This window comes from Lontra canadensis, unplaced genomic scaffold (assembly GCF_010015895.1).
Source record: "Lontra canadensis isolate GAN:19392208 unplaced genomic scaffold, GSC_riverotter_1.0 scaffold133, whole genome shotgun sequence".
Taxonomy (NCBI): Eukaryota; Metazoa; Chordata; class Mammalia; order Carnivora; family Mustelidae; genus Lontra; species Lontra canadensis.
Window position 1 is genome coordinate 3,413,723 of NW_022631127.1, and position 22,697 is coordinate 3,436,419.

The following is a 22,697-nucleotide window of genomic DNA, read 5'->3' on the forward strand; positions in this document are numbered from 1 at the left end:
GAAAGAAAGAAAGAAAGAAAGAAAGAAAGAAAGAAAGAAAGAAAGAAGCGTATTCACTCAAAAATATTCTTGGGACCACTGCTCTGACCCCAGCCCTGCACTTGCTGGGGATTCTGGGGCCAGCTGGACAAACTGGCCTGCAGCTTCTAGTTGAGTGGCACTCAGGGTGAGCTAAGGTTGTGTTAAACCTGAGTCAAAAGCTGCTGCAACTGTATCCTTCATCTGTGCACTAGGAAGAATAAACCCCATGCCTGTGGGTGTTGTGAGTGGTAGAGGAGAGAACACAGATGGAGAGGGTCCATTCAGCCAGCACCTATGAGGACCTCAACAAATGTTGGCAAGGGGCCTAGTGGTCGTCAGGAGGAGCACATACTTGCACAGTGTGCACCCATGTCGTGTTCTAGACACTTTAGGAATGGTAGTGTGTTTAATTACTGTAACAACTACATGAAGTAGGTGCTATTATTATCTTCATTTCCCACCTGAGGAGCCTGAGACCCGAGGCGGGGTCACAGCAGATGAGCGCCGGCCTGGGCTTGGAGCCCAGCTGGTGGGGCTGGAGTCCTGGCTTCCACTGCTGTGTGGCTTGCCACAGGGCCTCTGTCATCCTTAGCATTGATATCATGACACCTGTTGGTCACAGCTGGGCTGGCCCTTTCACAATGCCTGGTCTGGAGGCAACTGGGGTGGAGGGGAGATGGCCGGGGATGAGAGGCCAGTGTGGGGTGGCTGTGGCCCTGTGTGGCCACCAGGATGGTGTTGATGGAGAGAGCTCATCCTGGCAGCCGCAGCAGGGGTCACTTGTGTTCAGCAGACCTCACAAGTGCACACTGTGGGCTGGGGTAGGCCTTTGGCAAAAAGCCCAACCTCACACCCTCCTGAACCAAGCCTGTGCAGAGCACTGCCAGTGGCACAAATGCCACATTTGCTGAGCTCCTTCTGTACACCAAATGCTCTGTCTGCCTCAGGCAAGACATCCCCCACAGCTGTTATCAACTCCTTGCACAGATGAGGAAATAGGCACTGAAAGGCTGTCTGCATCTTCATGGCTTATCAGGAGCCAAGCTGGGATCTGAGTGAGGCAATGTGGCTTTGGGGTGTGCTGCCTCTCAGAGGTTCCACATGCATCTGATAAGGGCCAGTGCATCTTGTAGGTACCGTAGGGTGGTATGCCCACATACCATCAGGTGACCCGTGGCCCCGGGCCACAGCTATCCCAGCCTGACCTACTGGATGGTCTTAGAATTCTGGATGGTGTTACCCACTGGCACTGCCCTTTCCATGCTCATCCATGGGGCTGGCTGGTGGGCGCTGCTGCCCTCTGCAGGCCCTGGCCAGAGGAGCATGGAACCAGCTAGCCTATTAGTGAAGACAAGACGCAGGCTTCCTGAGCCCCATCAGTGTGCCTCATTTTTATCCTCAGAACCAACCCCACACTTTGCTTTCCCTTCCACACTGCAACATACCCAAACACCAGTGTCACTCTGGGGACCTCACTAGGGTGACAGCATCCAGGGGAGACTGGGCATGAAGTGGGCTTGAGAGTAGCTGGTCCACAGCCATACCCTGAGTTCTGCATGTCCAGTCTTCCTGCTGCCCATGAACTGGTATGGGTATGCCAGAGAGGCTGGGATCAAGGTGAGGTGCTCAGGAGGACGGTAGCTTAGCTCCTTGGGCTTCTACTTCCCCAAGGAGGCAGTTGCTCCATTACCATCAGGCTCCTGAGAGCAGCAGCACTTTGGAATGGACAGAGAGCCCAGCCTGGCAATAGGTAGTCCGAATGCATATCAGGGTCTGCTCTCACCTGGAAGGTGCCTGCTCTCAGGTCCCCTGGGAGCCCTTTCTCATTGCACCTGTTTTTTAGAGTGCCTGGAAACGGATTCTCCCCAATGTCCTGGAGGTGGAAGACTCCACCGATTTCTTCAAGTCAGGGGCTGCATCAGTCGACGTTGTGAGGTAAGGCCAGGAGTGGAAGGGTGCATTCCCAGGTGTCTGTGGTTGTGTCACAAACCACACTAAAACTGAGTGGCAGGGAACAACCACCATTTGTTATGTCTGTGGATCAGGGATCCAGAAAGGACCCATGTGTGTAGGCCTTGAGGGATCATCTCGAATGGTGGTGGGTCGGTGAATTGGCAGGATCTGGAAGAGCTGGGCAGGGGTATCCTCCTCCAAGGTGGCTTCTCACTGCCATGCCTGGCCATTGGGCCTGGAAGGCTGGCATCTGCTGAGGTGGCACCATTGACTAGGGACCTGTGTGTTGCAGCCTCAGAGTGGCTGCTTTGGGATCTGGTTTCATTGTAGGTGGTGGCTTGTGGCTCTGAGTGCACTGATGCCAGCAAACAAGGCAGATGCAGACCAAGCCTGAATGGTCACATGTCATCACTGCCACTGACCTGATTGTTTCTCAGTGGTCACAAGCTGCCCAGATTTGATGGCAAGAGCTGGGGCACTGAGACCCAGCCCTCAACGGGAGGAGGCTCAAACAATGTGCAGCTCCATCTTAAAACTGCCACAAGCTCCAACATCCACAGTGAAAGCCAAGGTGTTGGGAAAGGGAATGGGCAGTTAGGGGTCACCATAGACTAGGTTACCCATTCTTCAACTTCATATGAACCATCTTGCTTTCCATTTAACAGTGGTAAGTTCTAATTTCTATAAAGGGAAGGAAGTGGGATATAGTAGAACTTCTTTTCTTCAAGCAACTGTAACTTAGTTTAGTCTTGTTTAGACAAAAAAGAACAAAAGTCAAAAGTACCATGATAGTTTCTTTAGGCATGGCTGATCACCTCAAAGACTCAAATTACGTCATTAACATTGTCACTGTCTGTTGCTTCATTTTGGGGTAGGATTTCTCTTCATAGTGACAAGATGGCTGCACAGTAGCTCTGTTCTAGTTTCTTGTGTTATCAGCATTTCCAGTCAAAAGGTGGTAGGTCTCTGGCAGTTTCCCCATAAGTCCTAGACTTGAATTTGACTGATTCTGATGGAGTCATGTGCCCCAGTAAGAAACAGTTGCTGGCCAGGAGGAGGCATGCTCTGACTGGCCAGTGCTGGGTCATGTGTCCTCTGGAGCCAAGGGTTGAGAGGACTACATTCAACCCACATCTCTGGAAAGAGAGGAGAAAGTTGTTCTCTTGGAAAGTGTCAGTGCTGGGGGAAAGTGGGTGTTGTGAAGGCAGAACCAAAGATGTGTACCACACATGTGGAGAGGTTTCTTATGCTTCAGGAAGGTGCAAAGGAAATTCTGTGGAGCTCGCTTAAGTAGAGAAAAATTCATGTGTGAAATTAAGGAAGTGTGTGCTCTTGATAGGGTGTGCGGAAGACTGTCAGAGAAACACTCAGCTAAGCTCTGTATTTGGGTTCGTTCCTTCAGTAGATCTGTAGAGTGGACAGTACCAAACAGAGGAGTGCACTGATGAGGAAAAGAGATCAGGGTGAACTAAGATGTGTGAAATATAGTCCCCCATGAGTGCAAAGGAAGACTTACATGTTTCCAAGAACTTTGGGGGGGGAAAAAAAAAACAAGGAGTAGGTTTACACTTCTGCTCTGTGGTGAGCTGAGTGCAGCTTCTGTCTGACCAAATTGAAAAGTCTACCTGAGGCTGAACTGAGTAATGCCAAGTCATCCTGGTGACAGGCCTCTCTCCTTTATTTTAATGATATTATAATAAAAAGCTTCACGTAAATAGTAGTTTGAGGAGGAGTTCCATGCTATGCACCTGGAGGAGATTCTGGGGAAGATCTTAAAAGGGGTTGGTTCAGAAAAGCAACTATGATCATGAGAATGGGGATATGTATTGTATCAGTTTTTGCTGTGTAACAAAGCACCTCAAAAATAGTGGCTGAAAACACCACCATTTTTTAAGCTCACAGTTCTGTGGGTCAGCAGTCTGAACTGGGCTCAGTTGATCTAGGCCAGACTGATGTCAGCTGGGCTCACTTAAGTGCTTGTAGTCAGCTACCAGGTCAGCTGGGGGCTCATTGGTCTAGGATGGACCCTTCAGAGGGTCACTACAGTGCAGACTTGCTCCTATGATGGTGAGAGGATCCCAGGAGGCAGAAGGTCCACATGAGCACATCATATCTGCTGCATTTATTGGCCAAAGCAAGTCATGGGGTTGGCCCAGCTTCAAGGAGGAAGGAAATGGACACCACCTCCTAATGGCAGGTGCTCTAAAGGCTGGGACTACAGAAAAGGTGGAGCACTGTAGCCAGTTTTATAACCTACCACATATATAAAAAGGCCTGAACTGGGTCTGTGTGCTTGGAAGCCTCGGACACTACAGGTCTCTTGTAACTCATTCTGATTTATGTATGTCGTCAGTATGAAGAATAAAATCAAATTTTTTTTAAATAATGCTCAGAAGAAGAATTTAAGACACCGGAGAAAATGATGTCCTGAGGACAAGCCAGAGCTGCCTAGAGCTTTTGAGCTGAGGTGTATTGTAGGATGCAGATAAAATTGATTCATTTTTATTTTGTGAATACTTAAGAACATATATCCTTTTGTTTCAATTATGGTAAAAACACATATGCGATCTACCTTCTTAACAAATTTTTAAGTGTATATTCCAGTATTGTTAACTGTAAGTACAACAGTGTACAACAGATATCCAGAACTTTTTTTTTAATCTTTCATGACTGAAACTTTATACCCATTAAACAGCAACTCCCTATTTCTCTCTCTCTGCCCAGCCCCTGGCAACCATCATTCTACTCTCTACTTCTATGAGTTTGATTACTTGACATACATTATATGAGTGGAACCATTCAGTATTTGTCCCTCTTTAACTGGCTTATTTCATAGCATAAAGACTGAATAATATACCACTGTATATTTACACCACATTTTCCTTATCTGTTCATGTGTTGGCAAGTATTTAGATTGTTTCTACCTTTGGCTCTTTTGAATAACCCATACGGGATTGCGCTTGAGATCCTGATTTAAGTTCTTTTGGATAAATACCCCAAAATGGGATTTATAGTAGTTAGGTAGAACTACCTACCATAAGTAGATAGAACTACTTATTGTAGTTCTAACTTTTAAAATTATTTATTTATATAAGTAATCTCTACACCCAGTGTGGGGTTTGAACTCACAACCCGGAGATCAAGAGTCATATGCTCCTCCAACCGAGTAATCCATATGTCCTTGGTAGTTCTATTTTTAATGTTTTCGGCAATATCAACACTGCTGTCCATTCCATAGTGGTGGCACCATTTTACATTCCTACCATCAGTGGACAAGGGTTCAGATTTCTCTTGAGCACTTAAAAAAAGACCATCCTCATACTTGTGGGGTGATATCTCATTGTGGTTTTGACTTTCATGTCCCTAATTATTGGTAATATTGAGGATCTTTTCATATACCTTTTGGTCATTTGTATGTGTCTTTAGGGAAATGTCTATTTAAGTCTTTTGCCCATTTTAAATTGGACTATTTGGGGGGGGGTTGTGGTTGAATTGTGAGAGTTCCTTACATATTTTGGATATTAACCCCTTACATATATTGTTTGCAAATATTTTCTCCCTTCCTATAGGTTGCCTTATCACTCTATTGATTGTTTCCTTTGTTGAGCAGAAGCTTTTTATTTAATGCAGTTCTACTTGTCTGTTTTTGCTTTTGTTGCCATGATTTTGATGTAATATCCAAGAAATCATCACTAAAACCAATTTTATGAAAAATTTCCCTATATTTTCTTCTAGGAGTTTTGTAATTTCAGGTCTTTGATTAGTCTTTAATCCATTTTGAGTTGATTTTTAAATATGGCAAAAGATAAGGGCCCAATTTCAATCTCTTGCATTTAGATATCCAATTTTCCAAACACCAGTTGTTAAAGAAATGCTCTTTCTCACATTGTATATTAGCAGCACCCTTACTGAAGATCAGTTACTCATCTATGGAAGAGTTTATCTCTGGACTTTCTATTCTGTTCCATGGGTCTATATGTCCATCTTTATATCAGTACCACTTTGCTTTAATTACTATAGCTTTGTAATGTATTTTGAAACTAGTATGATGCCCCAGAAAAATTAGAAAGAGAGCTTTATTCTTCTTTTCAAGATTGTTTTGTTTATTCAGAGTCCTTTGTGGTTCCATATGAATTTCAGAATTGTTTTTGTCTGTTTCAATAAAAAATAAGATTGAGATTTTGATAAATATTTCATTGAATCTGTAACTAGCTTTGGGTGGTATGATTATTTTAACAATATTCAAACCCATGACCTTGAGATATGTTTCCATTTATTTGTGTCTTCCCCACTTTCTTTCAGCTATATTTTGTAGTTTTCAGTATACAGGTATTTCATCTCCTTGATAGAGTTTTCCTAAGTATTTTATTATTTTTGATATTAGTAAGTAGGCTTATTTTCTTAATCTCCTTTTTAGATTGCTAATTTTTAGTGTATAGAAATGCAACTGATTCTTTTATGTTTATTTTGTTTTCTGAAACTTTACTGAATTAGTTTATTAGTTCTAACAATATTTTGTGGAATTTGTAGGGCTTTCTACATAGAAGATCATGCCATCTGCAAACAGAGGTCATTTTACTTCTTCCTTTCTAATTCTGATGCCTCTTATTCTTTATTTTCTTTCTTCCTCCCATCTAATTGATCTTTCTAGGATTTCCATTACTATGTTGAATGAAAGTGGCTGGAATGGGCATCCTTGTCTTTTTTCCAAGGGAAAGCTTTCAGTCTTTCACTATTACGATGTTAGCTATGGGCTTTCACATCTGGGCTTTACAGTGTTAAGGTGTAAGGTAATTTTCTTCTCTTCCCAAGTTTGTTGACTGTTTTTATTATGAAAAGATGTTGAATCTTGTCAACTGTTTTTCCTGCACCTATTGAGATAGTCATGTGATTTTTATCTTTCATGCTGTTAATGTGGTGTCATATTTATTGCTTTGCAGGTGTCAAACCATCCTTGCATCCCAGGGATGAATCCCACATGGTCATGGTGTATGATCCTTAATGTGCCATTAAGTTTGGTTTGCCAGTTTTTAGTAAAAATAATTTTTACATTTATATTTATCAGGGATATTAGCTTGTAGTTTTCTTTTCTTATGGTGTCCTTACCTAGCTTAGGTATCAAAGGAATTTTATCCTCATAATATGCATTTGAGAATGTTCCCTCCTTTTCAGTTTTTTGGGAGAGTTTGAGAGGCATTGACATTAGTTCTTCCTTAAATGTTTGGTAGAATTCACCAGGGAAACCATCTGGTCCTGGGCTTTTCTTTGTTGGGAAGTTTTTGATTACTGATTCACTCTTCTTACTCCTTATTGGTCTGTTCAGATTTTCAATTTCTTTTTTAAAAAGATTGTATTTATTTATTTGGGAGAGAGAGAGAGAGAGAATGAGAGAATGAGTGGGAGGAGGGGCACAGGGAGAAGTAGAGACTCCCTGCAGAGCTGGGAGCCCAACTCAGGACTTGATCCCCAGACCCTGGGATCATGACCTGAGTTGAAGGCAGACACTTAACCAACTGAGCCACCCCTTTCTACTTCTTCATGATTCAGGATTGTAGATTATGTTTCAAGGAATTTATCCATTTCTTCCAGGTAATACAATTTGTTGATGTGTACTTGTTCATAGTAGTCTCTTATAATCATTCATGTTTGTGTGGTATCATTTATAATGTCTCCTCTTTCTTTTCTGATATTATTTGATTCTGTTTTCTTTTTTCCTTAGTTAGCCCACCTAAAGATTTGTCAATTTTGTCTATCTTTTCAAAAATTTAGCTCTTAGTTTTGTTGATCATTTCTATTGTCATCTTATTGTTATTGTTTTTGTTGTTTTGGTCTCTATTTTATTTATTTCTGCTCTAATCTTTATTTCCTTTCTCCTGCTAACTTTGAGCTTCAACTATTTTTCTTTTACTAGTCCCTCGCAGTGTAAAATTTGGTTGTTTATTGGATTTTTTCCCCCTTAATGTTGGCCTTTATCACCAAACTGCTTTTTCTGTGTCCCATAAGATTTAGTGTTTGTGTTTCCATTTTTGCTTGTTTCAAGACATTATTTTATAATAGCTTAAGATTTCCAAAAACCTTGTGAAGACAGTACAGAGCATTCCCATATACTCCAAATCAGTCACCTTATTATTAACTTCTTATGTTAGAATGGTACATTTGTCATGATCAGTAATCCAATATTGCTAGATTATTTTTAATTAAAGTTGATCTACTTTTATCAGATTTTCTTAATTTTTGTGTAATGTCCCTTTTCTATCCTACTACCCCATTGGGATACCACATTATATTTAGTCATTAGGTCTCTTCTAAACAGTGATAGTTTCTCAGACTTGCTTTGATTTTGATGATGTTAACATTTTTAGGAGTACTGCTCAGGTATTTTATAGGCTGTATTCATGTCCAGCTGTAGTCCAGTTCATGAAAATGGTTTTTTTTTTTCATTTTATTTAGGTCTTTTAAAATTACTTTTAGCAGTACTTGTAGTTCTCAGTGTAAAACTCTGTTGCCTCCTTGGTTACTTTATTGCCATTTTATTCCCTTGATGTTATTGTAAATGGAATTGTTTTCTTAATTTCTGTTTATTGTTAGTGTGTAGAAATGCAATGTATTTTCCAGTGTTGCTTTTGTACCCTGCAACATTGTTGAATTTGCTTATTAGCTCCAATAATATGTCAGGTTTTTAAAAATTACAGTCTGTCAAAGTGTGTGTGTGTGTGTGTGTGTGTGTGTGTGTGTGTGATATCTTTGTATGTGTGTGTGTATGTTCCAGTAAAACTTTATTGACAAAATAGGCTGTCGCTAACTGATCTCTGCCTTAAACCAAAAGCCTGGGGATAATATGCTGTGATCATGCAAGAAGGAACGCAGCATATAACCTGGCAGTGCTTCATAAATGCAAAAATAAGCCTTTTTTTCCCCCTCCTTCACTTCTTTTTCTTGATTCATAGCTTAAAGACAATTTTATAATTTTTCTCTTATTTAATAAAAATGTAAATATTTAAGGTGTGTGATAGTATGATTGATATACATTGTGAAATGATTATTATAGTCAAGCTGATTAACACACTCATCTCACATAGTTACTTTTACTTTTGACAGAGCATCTGAGCCCTACTCTTTTAGCAAATTTCTACTATACATTGCAATATTATTAACTATAGTCAACTTGATGTGCATTAGATCTCTAGAACTTATTCATCCTATATAACTGAAAGCTTGCCCCCTTGACCATAAGGTAAACCACCATTGCAATTGAGAATCCCATCTGGTGACAGTGAATTTGGCTTACTATTATTTTTTAGAGGATTTTAGCATTTATATTGATCAGGAATACTGGCTTGAAATTGTCTTTTCTTTCTTTTTTTTTAAATTTTTTATTTTTTGAATTTCTTTTCAGTGTACCAGAATTCATTGTTTATGCACCACACCCAGTGCTCCATGCAATACATGCCCTCCATAATACCCACCACCAGGCTCACCCAACCTCCCACCCCCTCCCTTCCAAAATCCTCAGATTGTTTCTCAGAGTCCATAGTCTCTCATGGTTCATCTCCCCCTCCAATTTCCCTCAACTCCTTTCTCCTCTTCAACTCCCCATGTCCTCCGTGTTATTTCTTATGTTCCGCAAATAAGTGAAACCATATGATAATTGACTTTCTGTGCTTAACGTATTTCACTCAGCATAATCTCTTCCAGTCCCGTCCACATTGATAAAAAAGTTGAGTATTCAACCTTTCTGATGGAGGTATAATACTCCATAGTGTATATGGACCACATCTTCCTTATCCATTTGTCTGTTGAAGGGCATCTTGGTTCTTTCCAGAGTTTGGCGACCGTGGCCATTGCTGCTATGAACATTGGGATACAGATGGCCCTTCTCTTCACTCCATCTGTATCTTTCGGGTAAATACCCAGTAGTGCAGTTGCAAGGTCAAAGGTAGCTCTATTTTTAATTTCTTAAGGAATCTCCACACTGTTTTCAAAGTGGCTGCACCAACTTGCATTCCCACCAACAGTGTAAGAGGGTTCCCCTTTCTCCACATCCCCTCCAACACATGTTGTTTCCTGTCTTGCTAATTTTGGCCATTCTAACTGATGTAAGGTAGTATCTCAATGTGGTTTTGATTTGAATCTCCCTGATGACTAGTGATGATGAACATTTTTTCATGTGTCTGATAGCCATTTGTATGTCTTCATTGGAGAAGTGTCTGTTCATGTCTTCTCACCATTTTTTGGCATGATTATCTGTTTTGTGTATGTTGAGTTTGAGAAGTTCTTTATAGCTCCTGGCTATCAACCTTTTATCTGAACTGTCATTTAGGAATATCTTCTTCCATTCTGTGTGTTGCCTCTTTGTTTTGTTGACTGTTTCCTTTGCTGTGCAGAAGATTTGATCTTGATGAAGTCCCATATGTTCATTTTTGCTTTTGTTTCCTTTGCCTTTGGAGATATATCTTGAAAGAAGTTGCTGTGGCTGATATCGAAGAGTTTACTGCCTATGTTCTCCTCTAGGATTCTGATGGATTGCTGCCTCACATTGAGGTCTTTAACCATTTCGAGTTTCTCTTTGTGTATGGTGTAAGAGAATGGTTGAGTTTTATTCTTCTACCAATTTTCCAGCACCATTTATTGAAGAGACTGTCTTTTTTTCCACTGTATATTTTTTCCTGCTTTGTCGAAGATTATTTGACCATAAAGTTGAGGGTCCATATCTGGGTTCTCTACTCAGTTCCATTGGTCTGTGTGTCTGTTTTTGTGCCAGTACCATGCTGTCTTGGTGATCACAGCTTTGTAGTAAAGCTTGAAATCAGGCAATGTGATGCCCCCAGTTTTTTTTTTTTTAACATTTCCTTAGCAATTTGGGGTCTCTTCTGATTCCATACAAATTTTAGGATTGTTTGCTCTAGCTCTTTGAAAAATGTTAGTGAATTTTGATCGGAATGGCACTGAAAGTATAGATTGCTCTAGGAAGTATAGGCATTTTAACAATGTTTATTCTTTTGATCCATGAGAATGGAATGGTCTTCCATCTTTTTATGTCTTTAGTTTCTTTCATGAGTGTTCCGTAGTTCCTCGAGTACAGATCTTTACCTCTTTGGTTAGGTTTATTCCCAGGTATCTTACAGTTCTTGGTGCTATAGTAAATGAAATCGATTCTCTAATTTCCCTTTCTGTATTTTCATTGTTAGTGTATAAGAAAGTAACTGATTTCTGTATATTGACTTTGTATCCTGCCACATTACTGAATTGCTGTATGAGTTCTAGTAGTTTGGGGGTGGAGTCTTTTGGGTTTTCCATATGAAGTATCACATCATCTGCAAGAGAGAGAGTTTGACTTCTTCATTGCCAATCTGGATACCTTTTATTTCTCTTTGTTTTCTGATTGCTGTTGCTGGGACTTCTAATAATATGTTGAACAAGAGTGGTGAGAGTGGGCCTCCTTGTCGTGTTCCTGATCTCAACGGGAAGGCTGTGAGCTTTTACCCCTTTGAGGATGATATTTGCTGTGGGTTTTTCATAGATAGATTTGATGAAGTTGAGAAATGCTCCCTCTATCCCTATACTTTAAAGCGTTTTAATCAGGAACAGATGCTGGATCTTGTCAAATGCTTTTTCTGCATCAATTGAGAGGGCCATGTGGTGCTTCTCTCTTCTCTTATTGATTTGTTCTATCACATTGATTGATTTGCGAATGTTGAACCATCCTTGAAACCCAGGGATGAATCCCACCTGGTCATGGTGGATAATCTTTTTTTTTTTTTTATAAACATATAATATATTTTTTTCCCCAGGGGTACAGGTCTGTGAATCACCAGGTTTACACATTTCACAGCACTCACCATAGCACATATCCTACCCAATGTCCATAACCCCACCCCCCCTCTCCCAACCCCCCTCCCCCCAGCAACCCTCAGTTTGTTTTGTGAGATTAAGAGTCACTTATGGTTTATCACCCTCCCAATCCCATCTTGCTTCATTTACTCTTCTCCTACCCCCTTAACCCCCCATGTTGCATCTCCTCTCCCTCATATCAGGGAGATCATATGATAGTTGTCTTTCTCCAATTGACTTATTTCGCTAAGCATGATACCCTCTAGTTCCATCCACGTCGTCGCAAATGGCAAGATTTCATTTCTTTTGATGGCTGCATAGTATTCCATTGTGTATATATACCACATCTTCTTTATCCATTCATCTGTTGATGGACATCTAGGTTCTTTCCATAGTTTGGCTATTGTAGACATTGCTGCTATAAACATTCGGGTGCACGTGCCCCTTCGGATCACTACGTTTGTATCTTTAGGGTAAATACCCAGCAGTGCAATTGCTGGGTCATAGGGTAGTTCTATTTTCAACATTTTGAGGAACTTCCATGCTGTTTTCCAGAGTGGTTGCACCAGATTGCATTCCCACCAACAGTGTAGGAGGGTTCCCCTTTCTTCGCATCCTCGCCAGCATCTGTCATTTCCGGACTTGTTAATTTTAGCCATTCTGACTGGTGTGAGGTGGTATCTCATTGTGGTTTTGATTTGTATTTCCCTGATGCCCAGTGATGTGGAGCACTTTTTCATGTGTCTGTTGGCCATCTGGATGTCTTCTTTGCAGAAATGTCTGTTCATGTCTTCTGCCCATTTCTTGATTGGATATTTGTTCTTTGGGTATTGAGTTTGCTAAGTTTTTTATAGATTCTGGACACTAGCCCTTTATCTGATATGTCGTTTGCAAATATCTTCTCCCATTCTGTCAGTTGTCTTTTGGTTTTGTGAACTGTTTCCTTTGCTGTGCAAAAGCTTTTGATCTTGATAAAATCCCAATAGTTCATTTTTGCCCTTGCTTCCCTTGCCTTTGGCGATGTTCCTAGGAAGATGTTGCTGCGGCTGAGGTCAAAGAGGTTGCTGCCTGTGTTCTCCTCAAGGATGTTGATGGATTCCTTTCTCACATTGAGGTCCTTCATCCATTTTGAGTCTATTTTCGTGTGTGGTGTAAGGAAATGATCCAATTTCATTTTTCTGCATGTGGCTGTCCAATTTTCCCAACACCATTTATTGAAGAGGCTGTCTTTTTTCCATTGGACATTCTTTCCTGCTTTGTCGAAGATTAGTTGACCATAGAGTTGAGGGTCTATTTCTGGGCTCTCTATTCTGTTCCATTGATCTATGTGTCTGTTTTTGTGCCAGTACCATGCTGACTTGATGATGACAGCTTTGTAATAGAGCTTGAAGTCCAGAATTGTGATGCCACCAACTTTGGCTTTCTTTTTCAATATTCCTTTGGCTATTCGCGGTCTTTTCTGGTTCCATATAAATTTTAGGATCATTTGTTCCATTTCTTTGAAAAAAATGGATGGTACTTTGACAGGAATTGCATTAAATGTGTAGATTGCTTTATATAGCATAGACATTTTCACAATATTTATTCTTCCAATCCAGGAGCATGGAACATTTTTCCATTTCTTTGTGTCTTCCTCAATTTCTTTCATGAGTACTTCATAGTTTTCTGTGTATAGATTCTTAGTCTCTTTGGTTAGGTTTATGCCTAGGTATCTTATAGTTTTGGGTGCAATTGTAAATGGGATTGGCTCCTTAATTTCTCTTTCTTCTGTCTTGTTGTTGGTGTAGAGAAATGCGACTTGATTTCTGTGCATTGATTTTATATCCTGACACTTTACTGAATTCCTATACCAGTTCTAGCAGTCTTGGAGTGGAATCTTTTGGGTTTTCCACATATAGTATCATATCATCTGTGAAGAGTGATAGTTTGACTTCTTCTTTGCCGATTTGGATGCCTTTAATTTCTTTTTGTTGTCTGATTGCTGAGGCTAGGACTTCTAGTACTATGTTGAATAGCAGTGGTGATAATGGACATCCCTGCCGTGTTCCTGACCTTAGTGGAAAAGCTTTCAGTTTTTCTCCATTGAGAATGATATTTGCGATGGGTTTTTCATAGATGGCTTTGATAATATTGAGGTATGTGCCCTCTATCCCTACACTTTGAAGAGTTTTGATCAGGAAGGGATGCTGTACTTTGTCAAATGCTTTTTCAGCATCTATTCAGAGTATAATATGGTTCCTGTTCTTTCTTTTATTAATGTGTTGTATCACATTGATTGATTGCAGATGTTGAACCAGCCTTGCAGCCCTGGAATAAATCCGACTTGGTCATGGTGAATAATCCTTTTAATGTACTGTTGAATCCTATTGGCTAGTATTTTGGTGAGAATTTTTGCATCTGTGTTCATCAAGGATATTGGTCTGTAGTTCTCTTTTTTGATGGGATCCTTGTCTGGTTTTGGGATCAAGGTGATGCTGGCCTCATAAAATGAGTTTGGAAGTTTTCCTTCCATTTCTATTTTTTGGAACAGTCTCAGGAGAATAGGAATTAGTTCTTCTTTAAATGTTTGGTAGAATTCCCCCGGGAAGCCGTCTGGCCCTGGGCTTTTGTTTGTTTGGAGATTTTTGATGACTGTTTCAATCTCCTTACTGGTTATGGGTCTATTCAGGATTTCTATTTCTTCCTGGTTCAGTTGTGGTAGTTTATATGTCTCTAGGAATGCATCCATTTCTTCCAGATTGTCAAATTTGTTGGCATAGAGTTGCTCATAATATGTTCTTATAATTGTCTGTATTTCTTTGGTGTTAGTTGTGATCTCTCCTCTTTCATTCATGATTTTATTTATTTGGGTTCTTTCTCTTTTCTTTTTGATATGTCTGGCCAGGGGTTTATCAATCTTATTAATTCTTTCAAAGAACCAGCTCCTAGTTTCGTTGATTTATTCTATTGTTTTTGTTTTTTTTTTTGGTTTCTATTTCATTGATTTCTGCTCTGATCTTTATGATTTCTCTTCTCCTGCTGGGTTTAGGGTTTCTTTGTTGTTCTTTCTCCAGCTCCTTTAGGTGTAGGGTTAGGTTGTGTACCTGAGACCTTTCTTGTTTCTTGAGAAAGGCTTGTACCACTATATATTTTCCTCTCAGGACTGCCTTTGTTGTGTCCCACAGATCTGAACCGTTGTATTTTCATTATCATTTGTTTCCATGAATTTTTTCAATTCTTCTTTAATTTCCTGGTTGACCCATTCATTCTTTAGAAGGATGCTGTTTAGTCTCCATGTATTTGGGTTCTTTCCAAATTTCCTCTTGTGATTGAGTTCTAGCTTCAGAGCATTGTGGTCTGAAAATATGCAGGGAATGATCCCAATCTTTTGATACTGGTTGAGACCTGATTTAGGACCCAGGATGTGATCTATTCTGGAGAATGTTCCATGTGCACTAGAGAAGAATGTGTATTCTGTTGCTTTGGGATGAAATGTTCTGAATATATCTGTGATATCCATCTGGTCCAGTGTGTCATTTAAGGCCTTTATTTCCTTGTTGATCTTTTGCTTGGATGATCTGTCCAGTTCCGTGAGGGGAGTGTTAAAGTCCCCTACTATTATTGTATTCTTGTTGATGTGTTTCTTTGATTTTGTTATTAATTGGTTTATATAGTTGGCTGCTCCCACATTAGGGGCATAGATATTTACAATTGTTAGATCTTCTTGTTGGACAGATCCTTTGAGTATGATATAGTGTCCTTCTTCATCCCTTATTATAGTCTTTGGCTTAAAATCTAATTGATCTGATACAAGGATTGCCACTCCTGCTTTCTTCTGATGTCCATTAGCATGGTAAATTCTTTTCCACCCCCTCACTTTAAATCTGAAGGTGTCTTCGGGTTTAAAATGAGTTTCTTGTAGGCAACATATAGATGGGTTTTGTTTTTTTTATCCATTCTGATACCCTGTGTCTTTTGATTGGGGCATTTAGCCCATTAACATTCAGGGTAACTATTGAGAGATATGAATTCAGTGCCATTGTATTGCCTGTAAGGTGACTGTTATTATATATTGTTTCTGTTCCTTTCTGATCTACTACTTTTAGGCTCTCTCTTTGCTTAGAGGACCCCTTTCAATATTTCCTGTAGAGCTGGCTTGGTGTTTGCAAATTCTTTCAGTTTTTGTTTGTCCTGGAAGCTTTTAATCTCTCCTTCTATTTTCAATGATAGCCTAGCTGGATATAGTATTCTTGGCTGCATGTTTTTCTCGTTTAGTACTCTGAATATATCATGCCAGCTCTTTCTGGCCTGCCAGGTCTCTGTGGATAAGTCTGCTGCCAATCTAATATTTTTACCATTGTATGTTACAGACTTCTTCTCCCGGGCTGCTTTCAGGATTTTCTCTTTGTCACTAAGACTGGTAAATTTTACTATTAGGTGACGGGGTGTGGACCTATTATTGATTTTGAGGGGGGTTCTCTGAACCTCCTGGATTTTGATTCTTGTTTCCTTTGCCATATTGGGGAAATTCTCTCCAATAATTCTCTCCAATATACCTTCTGCTCCCCTCTCTCTTTCTTCTTCTTCTGGAATCCCAATTATTCTAATGTTGTTTCGTCTTATAGTGTCACTTATCTCTCGAATTCTGCCCTCGTGGTCCAGTAGCTGTTTGTCCCTCTTTTGCTCAGCTTCTTTATTCTCTGTCATTTGGTCTTCTATATCGCTAATTCTTTCTTCTGCCTCATTTATCCTAGCAGTGAGAGCCTCCATATTTGATTGCACCTCATTAATAGCTTTTTTGATTTCAACTTGATTAGATTTTAGTTCTTTTATTTCTCCAGAAAGGGCTTTTATATCTCCCGAGAGGGTTTCTCTAATATCTTCCATGCCTTTTTCGAGCCCAGCTAGAACCTTGAGAATCATCATTCTGAACTCTAGATCTGACATATTACCAATGTCTGTATTGATTAGGTCCCTAGCTGTTGGTACTGCCTCTTGTTCTTTTTTTTGTGGTGAATTTTTCCGCCTTGTCATTTTGTCCAGATAAGAGTATATGAAGGAACAAGTAAAATACTAAAAGCATGGCAACAACCCCAGGAAAATATGCTTTAGCCAAATCAGAAGAAATCCCAAATCGTGAGGGGAGGGGGAGGGGAATAAAAGAGGATCAGAAAGAAAAAAAAAAGAAACAAATAAAAAAAGAAAACCAATAATGAAAAAATATAAAAAGGAGAAAAAAATATATATATTAGATAAACTAGTTAAAAAACGTTAAAAAAAGAAAAGGGTAAAAGTTAAAAAAAATTTAGCAGAAGAAGAGAAAAAAAATTGAAAAAGAAAAAAAAATTAAATTAACTGCAAGGCTAAAGAATCATAGGGAGAAAGCCATGAGTTCCGTGCTTTGCTTTCTCCTCCTCTGGAATTCCGCTGCTCTCCTTGGTATTGAAACTGCACTCCTTGGTAGGTGAACTTGGTCCTGGCTGGGTTTCTTGTTGATCTTCTGGGGGAGGGGCCTGTTGTAGTGATTCTCAAGTGTCTTTGCCCCAGGCGGAGTTGCACCGCCCTTACCAGGGGCCGGGCTGAGTAATCCGCTCGGATTTGCTTTCGGGAGCTTTTGTTCCCTGAGCCCTTTCCGTAGGGTTCCAGAGGACGGGAATGAAGATGGCGGCCTCCCAGTCTCCGGCCCAGAGGAGCCGAGAGCCCGGGGCCCCACTCCTCCGTGCGCCCTCAGAGAACTGCGCCCAATTACTCCCGTCACCCTGGCCTCCGGCCGCGCTCCGAGCTGACCGAGCCTGTGACCAGTTCAAGGTAACCCTGAGCTGAGAGTCACTCCTCGGCTCTGTCTATGTAGCCGGCTTCCCCGTTCTAATACCTGCAAGCTCTGCGACACTCAGACACCCCGATCCTTCTGTGACCCTGCGGGACCTGAGGCCACACTGACCCCGCGTGGGCTTCACCCCGGTTAAGCCTCTGGAGCGATGTCCCTCAGCAGGACAGACTTTTAAAATCCTGATTTTGTGCTCCGTTGCTCCGCCGCTTTCCGGGAGCCGGCCTCTCCCCCTGGGGTCTATCTTCCCGTCGCTTTGGATTCACTTCTCCGCCAGTCCTACCTTTCAGAAAGTGGTTGATTTTCTGTTTCTAGAATTTCTGTTTTTCTTCTCTTCGATCTCCCGTTGGATTTGTAGGTGTTTGCAATCTTTAGATAAGCTCTCTAGCTGATCTCCCGCAACCTGAAGTAGTCTCAGCCTGCTACTTCTCCGCCATCTTGATTCCTCCTGGATAATCTTTTTAATGTGCTGTTGGATTCTGTTTGCTAGGATCTTGTTGAGAATCTTAGCATCCATGTTCATCAGGGATATTGGTCTGAAATTCTCCTTTTTGGTAGGGTCTTTGCCTGGTTTGGGGATCAGGGTAATGCTGGCTTCATAAAAAGAGTCTGGAAGTTTGCCTTCTGCTTCAGTTTTTTGAAACAGCTTCAGGAGAATAGGTGTTATTTCTTCTTTGAAAGTTTGGTAGAATTCCCCAGGGAATCCATCAGGTCCTGGGCTCTTGATTTTTGGGAGGTTTTTGATCACTGCTACAATCTCGTTCCTAGATATCAGTCTATTCAGGTTGTCAATTTCTTCCTGGTTCAATTTTGGGAGTTTATAGTTTTCCAGGAATGCATCCATTTCATCTAGGTTGCTTAACTTATTGGCATATAACTGTTGATAATAATTTCTGATGATTGTTTCTGTTTCCTTGGTGTTAGTTGTGGCTCTCCCTTTTCATTAATAATTTATTAATTTGGGCTTTCTCTCTTTTCTTTTGGATTAGTGTGGCCAATGGTTTATCGATCTTATTGATTCTGTCAAAAAACCGCCTTCTAGTTTCATTGATGCATTCTACTGTATCTTTAGTTTCTATCTCACTGATCTCTGCTCTAATCTTGATTATTTCCCTTCTCGTGTGTGGAGTTGGCTTAATTTGTTGTTGATTCTCCAGTCCTTTAAGGTGTAGGGACAGTTGGTGTATTGTGGATTTTTCAAATCTTTTTGAGGGAGGCTTGCATAGCTATGTATTTCCCCCTTAGGGTCCCCTTTGCCGTATCCCATAGGTTTTGGACCAAAGTGTCTTTGTTCTCATTGCTTTACATGAATTAAGTTCCTCTTTGATTTCCTGGTTGATCCAAGCATTCTTAAGCAAGGTGGTCTTTAGTTTCCAGGTGTTTGAGTTCCTTCCAAACTTTTCCTTGTGATTGAGCTCCAGTTTCAAAGCATTGTGATCTGAGAATATGCAGGGAATAATCTCAGTCTTTTGGTATCGGTTGAGCCCTGATTTGTGACCCAGTATGTGGTCTATTCTGGAGAAGGTTCCATATGCACTTGAGAAGAATGAGTATTCTGTTGTTTTAGGGTGGAATGTTCTGTATATATGTATGAGATCCATCTGGTCCAATGTGTCATTCAATACTTTTGTTGCTTTATTGATTTTCTGCTTGGATGATCTATTACTGGGAATGACGTGTTAACATCTACTATTAATGTATTCATATCAATATGGCTCTTTATCTTGATTAACAGTTTTCTTATGTAATTGGCTGCTCCCACATTGGGGGCATAAATATTTACAATTGTTAGATCTTTTTTGTGGATAGTACCTTTAAGAATTAAGTAGTGTCCTTCTGTGTCTCTGACTACAGTCTAATTTAAAGTCTAATTTATCTGATATGAGAATCGCTACCCCAGCCTCCTTTTGAGGCCCACTGGCATGAAAGATGTTTCTCCATCCCTTCACTTTCAGTCTGGATGTATCCTTAGGTTCAAAATGGGTCTCCTGTAGACAACATATGGATGGGTCCTGTTTTATCCAATCTGCAACGCTGTCCCATTTTATGGGCACATTTAGGCCATTCACATTGAGCGTGATTATTGAGAGATACGTTTTTATTGACATCATGTTACCTGTGAAGTCTTTGTTTCTATAGATTGTCTCCATATATTTCTGTTCAGTGATATTCTTGGGTTTTTTTCTCTTTTATAGAACCCCCCTTAATATTTCCTGCAGTGTCGGCCTGGTGGTCACATACTCTTATAAACCTTGCTGGTCTTGGAAGCTCTTTATCTCTCCATCCATTTTGAATGTCACTCTTGCTGGCTAAAGTATTCTTGGCTGCGTGTTCTTCTCATTTAGTGCCCTGAATACAACTTGCTAGCCCTTTCTGGCTTGCCAGGTTTCTGTGAACAGGTCTGACTTTATTCCGATGGGCTTTCCTCTGTACGTTTGGAATTTCTTCACCCTAGCTGCTTTCAGGAGCTCCTGTCTACATTTATAATTCATCTTTTCACAATCAGGTGTCTCGAAGTCTTTTTAGATTCTTTGATCTTGGGGGCAGACCTTTCTGCCTCTAGTACATGAACACGGGTTCCATTCACCAGATTGGGAAAATTTTCATGGAGAATTTATTCAACTATATCTTCTAGTCTTCTTTCCTTCTCCCCCCCACTCAGGGATTCCAGTAATTCTGATGTTGGAACATTTCATGGCGTCATTTATTTCCCTAATTCTGTTTTCATGGCTTCTGAGTTGTTTGTTCCAAGCTTCCTGCTGATCCTTTTTCTCTGTTTTTTCCTCCAGATCACTAATTCTATCTTCTGCCTCAGTTACCCTAGCTGCCCACTCCTTTCTTCTGCCCCCGTAGATATCCAGAAGTGGGTAATTCTAATCTCGGGCTGATTTCATGGGTGATCAGAGTTCTTTGGTAGGTAATCAGCTCACTTTAGGAGACAGGTTGAAATGGCACCGCCTCCTGCTTCTCCTCCATCTTGTCTCCCTCCAAAGTTTTCTTTTCTTGAAGTGACTTTTTCTGTCTTTGGTGTCAGGGTATTTCTATCTTCATAGAATTAATGGAAGTGTTTCTTCTTCATTTTTTGCAGTGAGGGGGATGATTTTGAGAAGGATTGGTTTCAACTCTTCTTTAAATATTTGGTAGAATTCACCAGTGAAGCCATTCAGCCTTGAGCTTTTCTTTGTTGGAAGGTTTTATAATTATTGATTCAATCTCTTTACTAGTTATGGGTATATTCAGATTTTTTAATTTCCTCATGAGTTAGTTTATATAGATTGTATGTTTTTTAGCAAATTGTTCCTTTCATCTAGGTAATCAAATTTGTTGCTGTAAAAATTATCACAGTATTTTCTTATGATCCTTTTTATTTCTGTAAAATTGGTATAATCACTTTCATTTCTGATTCTAGTAATTTGAGTTTTTTCTGTTTTTCTTTTTCTTTGTCAGTCAGGTTTGTCAATTTTGATTTTTTTCAAGGAACCAACTTTCGTTTCATGGATTTTCCTGATTCTTCTTTTATTCTTTATTTTATTTATTTCTGCTCTAATCTTTATTATTTACCACCTTCTGCTGGCTTTTGGTTTAGCTTGCTCTTTTAAAAAAAATTCCTTAAGGTGTACAATTCGCGTATTAACTTGAGTTCTTCGTGCTTTTAAAAAAATATATTTATTTTTATTTCTTTTCTGTGTTCCAAAATTCATTGTTTATGCACCACACCCAGTGCTCCATGCAATACGTGCCCTCCACAATACTTCATTTTAATGTATGGATTTACAGTTATAAATTTCCCTCTCAGCACTATTTTTGTTGCCTTCCATGTTTTGTTATGTTATGTTTTTGTTTTTCTTTAAAGTTATTTTCACTTCCGTTGTGATTTCTTTTTTCACCTATTGGTTGTTTAGGAGTGTGCCATTTAACTTCTGTATTTTTGTGGATTTTCCAATTTTTCTTCCACTATATTCCTAGTGGCATTCCATTGTGGTCAGAAAAAGATGTTTTATAAGATTTCAATCTTTTAAAATTTATTAAGACTTATTGGGTAGTCTAACAAATGGTTTATTGTGTAGACTATTCCATGTGCACTTGAGAAGGATGTGAATTCTGCTATTCTTAGGTGTTCTGTATATATCTGTTCTGTGCATATACAGTTGGATTATAGTGTTGCTTAATTACCCTGTTTCCTTATCTTCTCTCTGGTTGTTTTAATCATTATTGAAAGTTAAGTATTTTAGTCTCCAGCTATTATTATAGAAGTTTTGCTGTACATTTTTGGGAGCCTGTGTTTTTGATGCCTGTGTGTATATATATAGTTACCATATCCTCTTGCTGGGTTGATCCTTTTATTAATAGTCTGTGCTTCTCATAACCTTGTTTGATTTAAAATCTATTTTTTTTTTTTTTGTGACAATATAGCCACCCAGCTCTCTTTTTTGGTTACCCTTTGCATAGGCTATCTTTTCCATCCTTTTGCTTTCAATTTTTGTGTGTGTGTACTTATATCTAAAGTAAGCCTCTTGTAGCATGTGGGTAGATGATATTTTTTATCCAATCTACGATTCTATGTTTTTAAGAGGAGAATTTAAACCATAACCATTTATTATTGGATTATCAGATTATTGATAAAGAAAAGGATTTAGTACTGCTATTTCTCTATTTGTTTTCAGTATGTCTTTTTGTTCTGTTTTTGTTTTGTTTTAAGATTTTATTTGTTTATTTGACAGGCAGAGATCACAAGTAGGCAGAGAGGCAGGCAGAGAGAGAGAGAGAGAGAGAGAGAGAGAGAGACAGGCTCCCCACTGTGCAGAGAGCCCGATGCAGGGCCTGATTCCAGGACCCTGGGATCATGACCCAAGCTGAAGGCAGAGGCTTTAACCCACTGAGCCACCCAGGCACCCATGTTTTCAGTATGTCTTATATGCTTTTTGTTCCTCAGTTTCTTTATTATTGCCCTTTTGTGGAGGGATAGTGTACTACTTTGTTTCCCCCCTTTTTTAGTTATTTCTTAATTAACTTAGAATTATAGTTAACATATTTAACTTGTAACAATGTAGTTTGAATAATACCAACTTCGTTTCATTAGTCTATA

The 22,697-nt window shown here is 39.8% G+C and overlaps 1 protein-coding gene across 2 annotated transcripts in view; it reads left to right on the forward strand.

Moving 5' to 3' along the window:
* ALDH1L1 (aldehyde dehydrogenase 1 family member L1) overlaps nucleotides 1–22,697 on the forward strand; it is a 117,213-nt gene that overhangs the window by 40,939 nt on the left and 53,577 nt on the right. For both annotated transcript variants that reach the window (XM_032842782.1, XM_032842783.1), the window contains one exon: nucleotides 1,865–1,956. In XM_032842782.1, coding sequence (XP_032698673.1) covers nucleotides 1,865–1,956 — 92 coding nt within the window. The remainder of the gene's footprint in view (nucleotides 1–1,864; nucleotides 1,957–22,697) is intronic.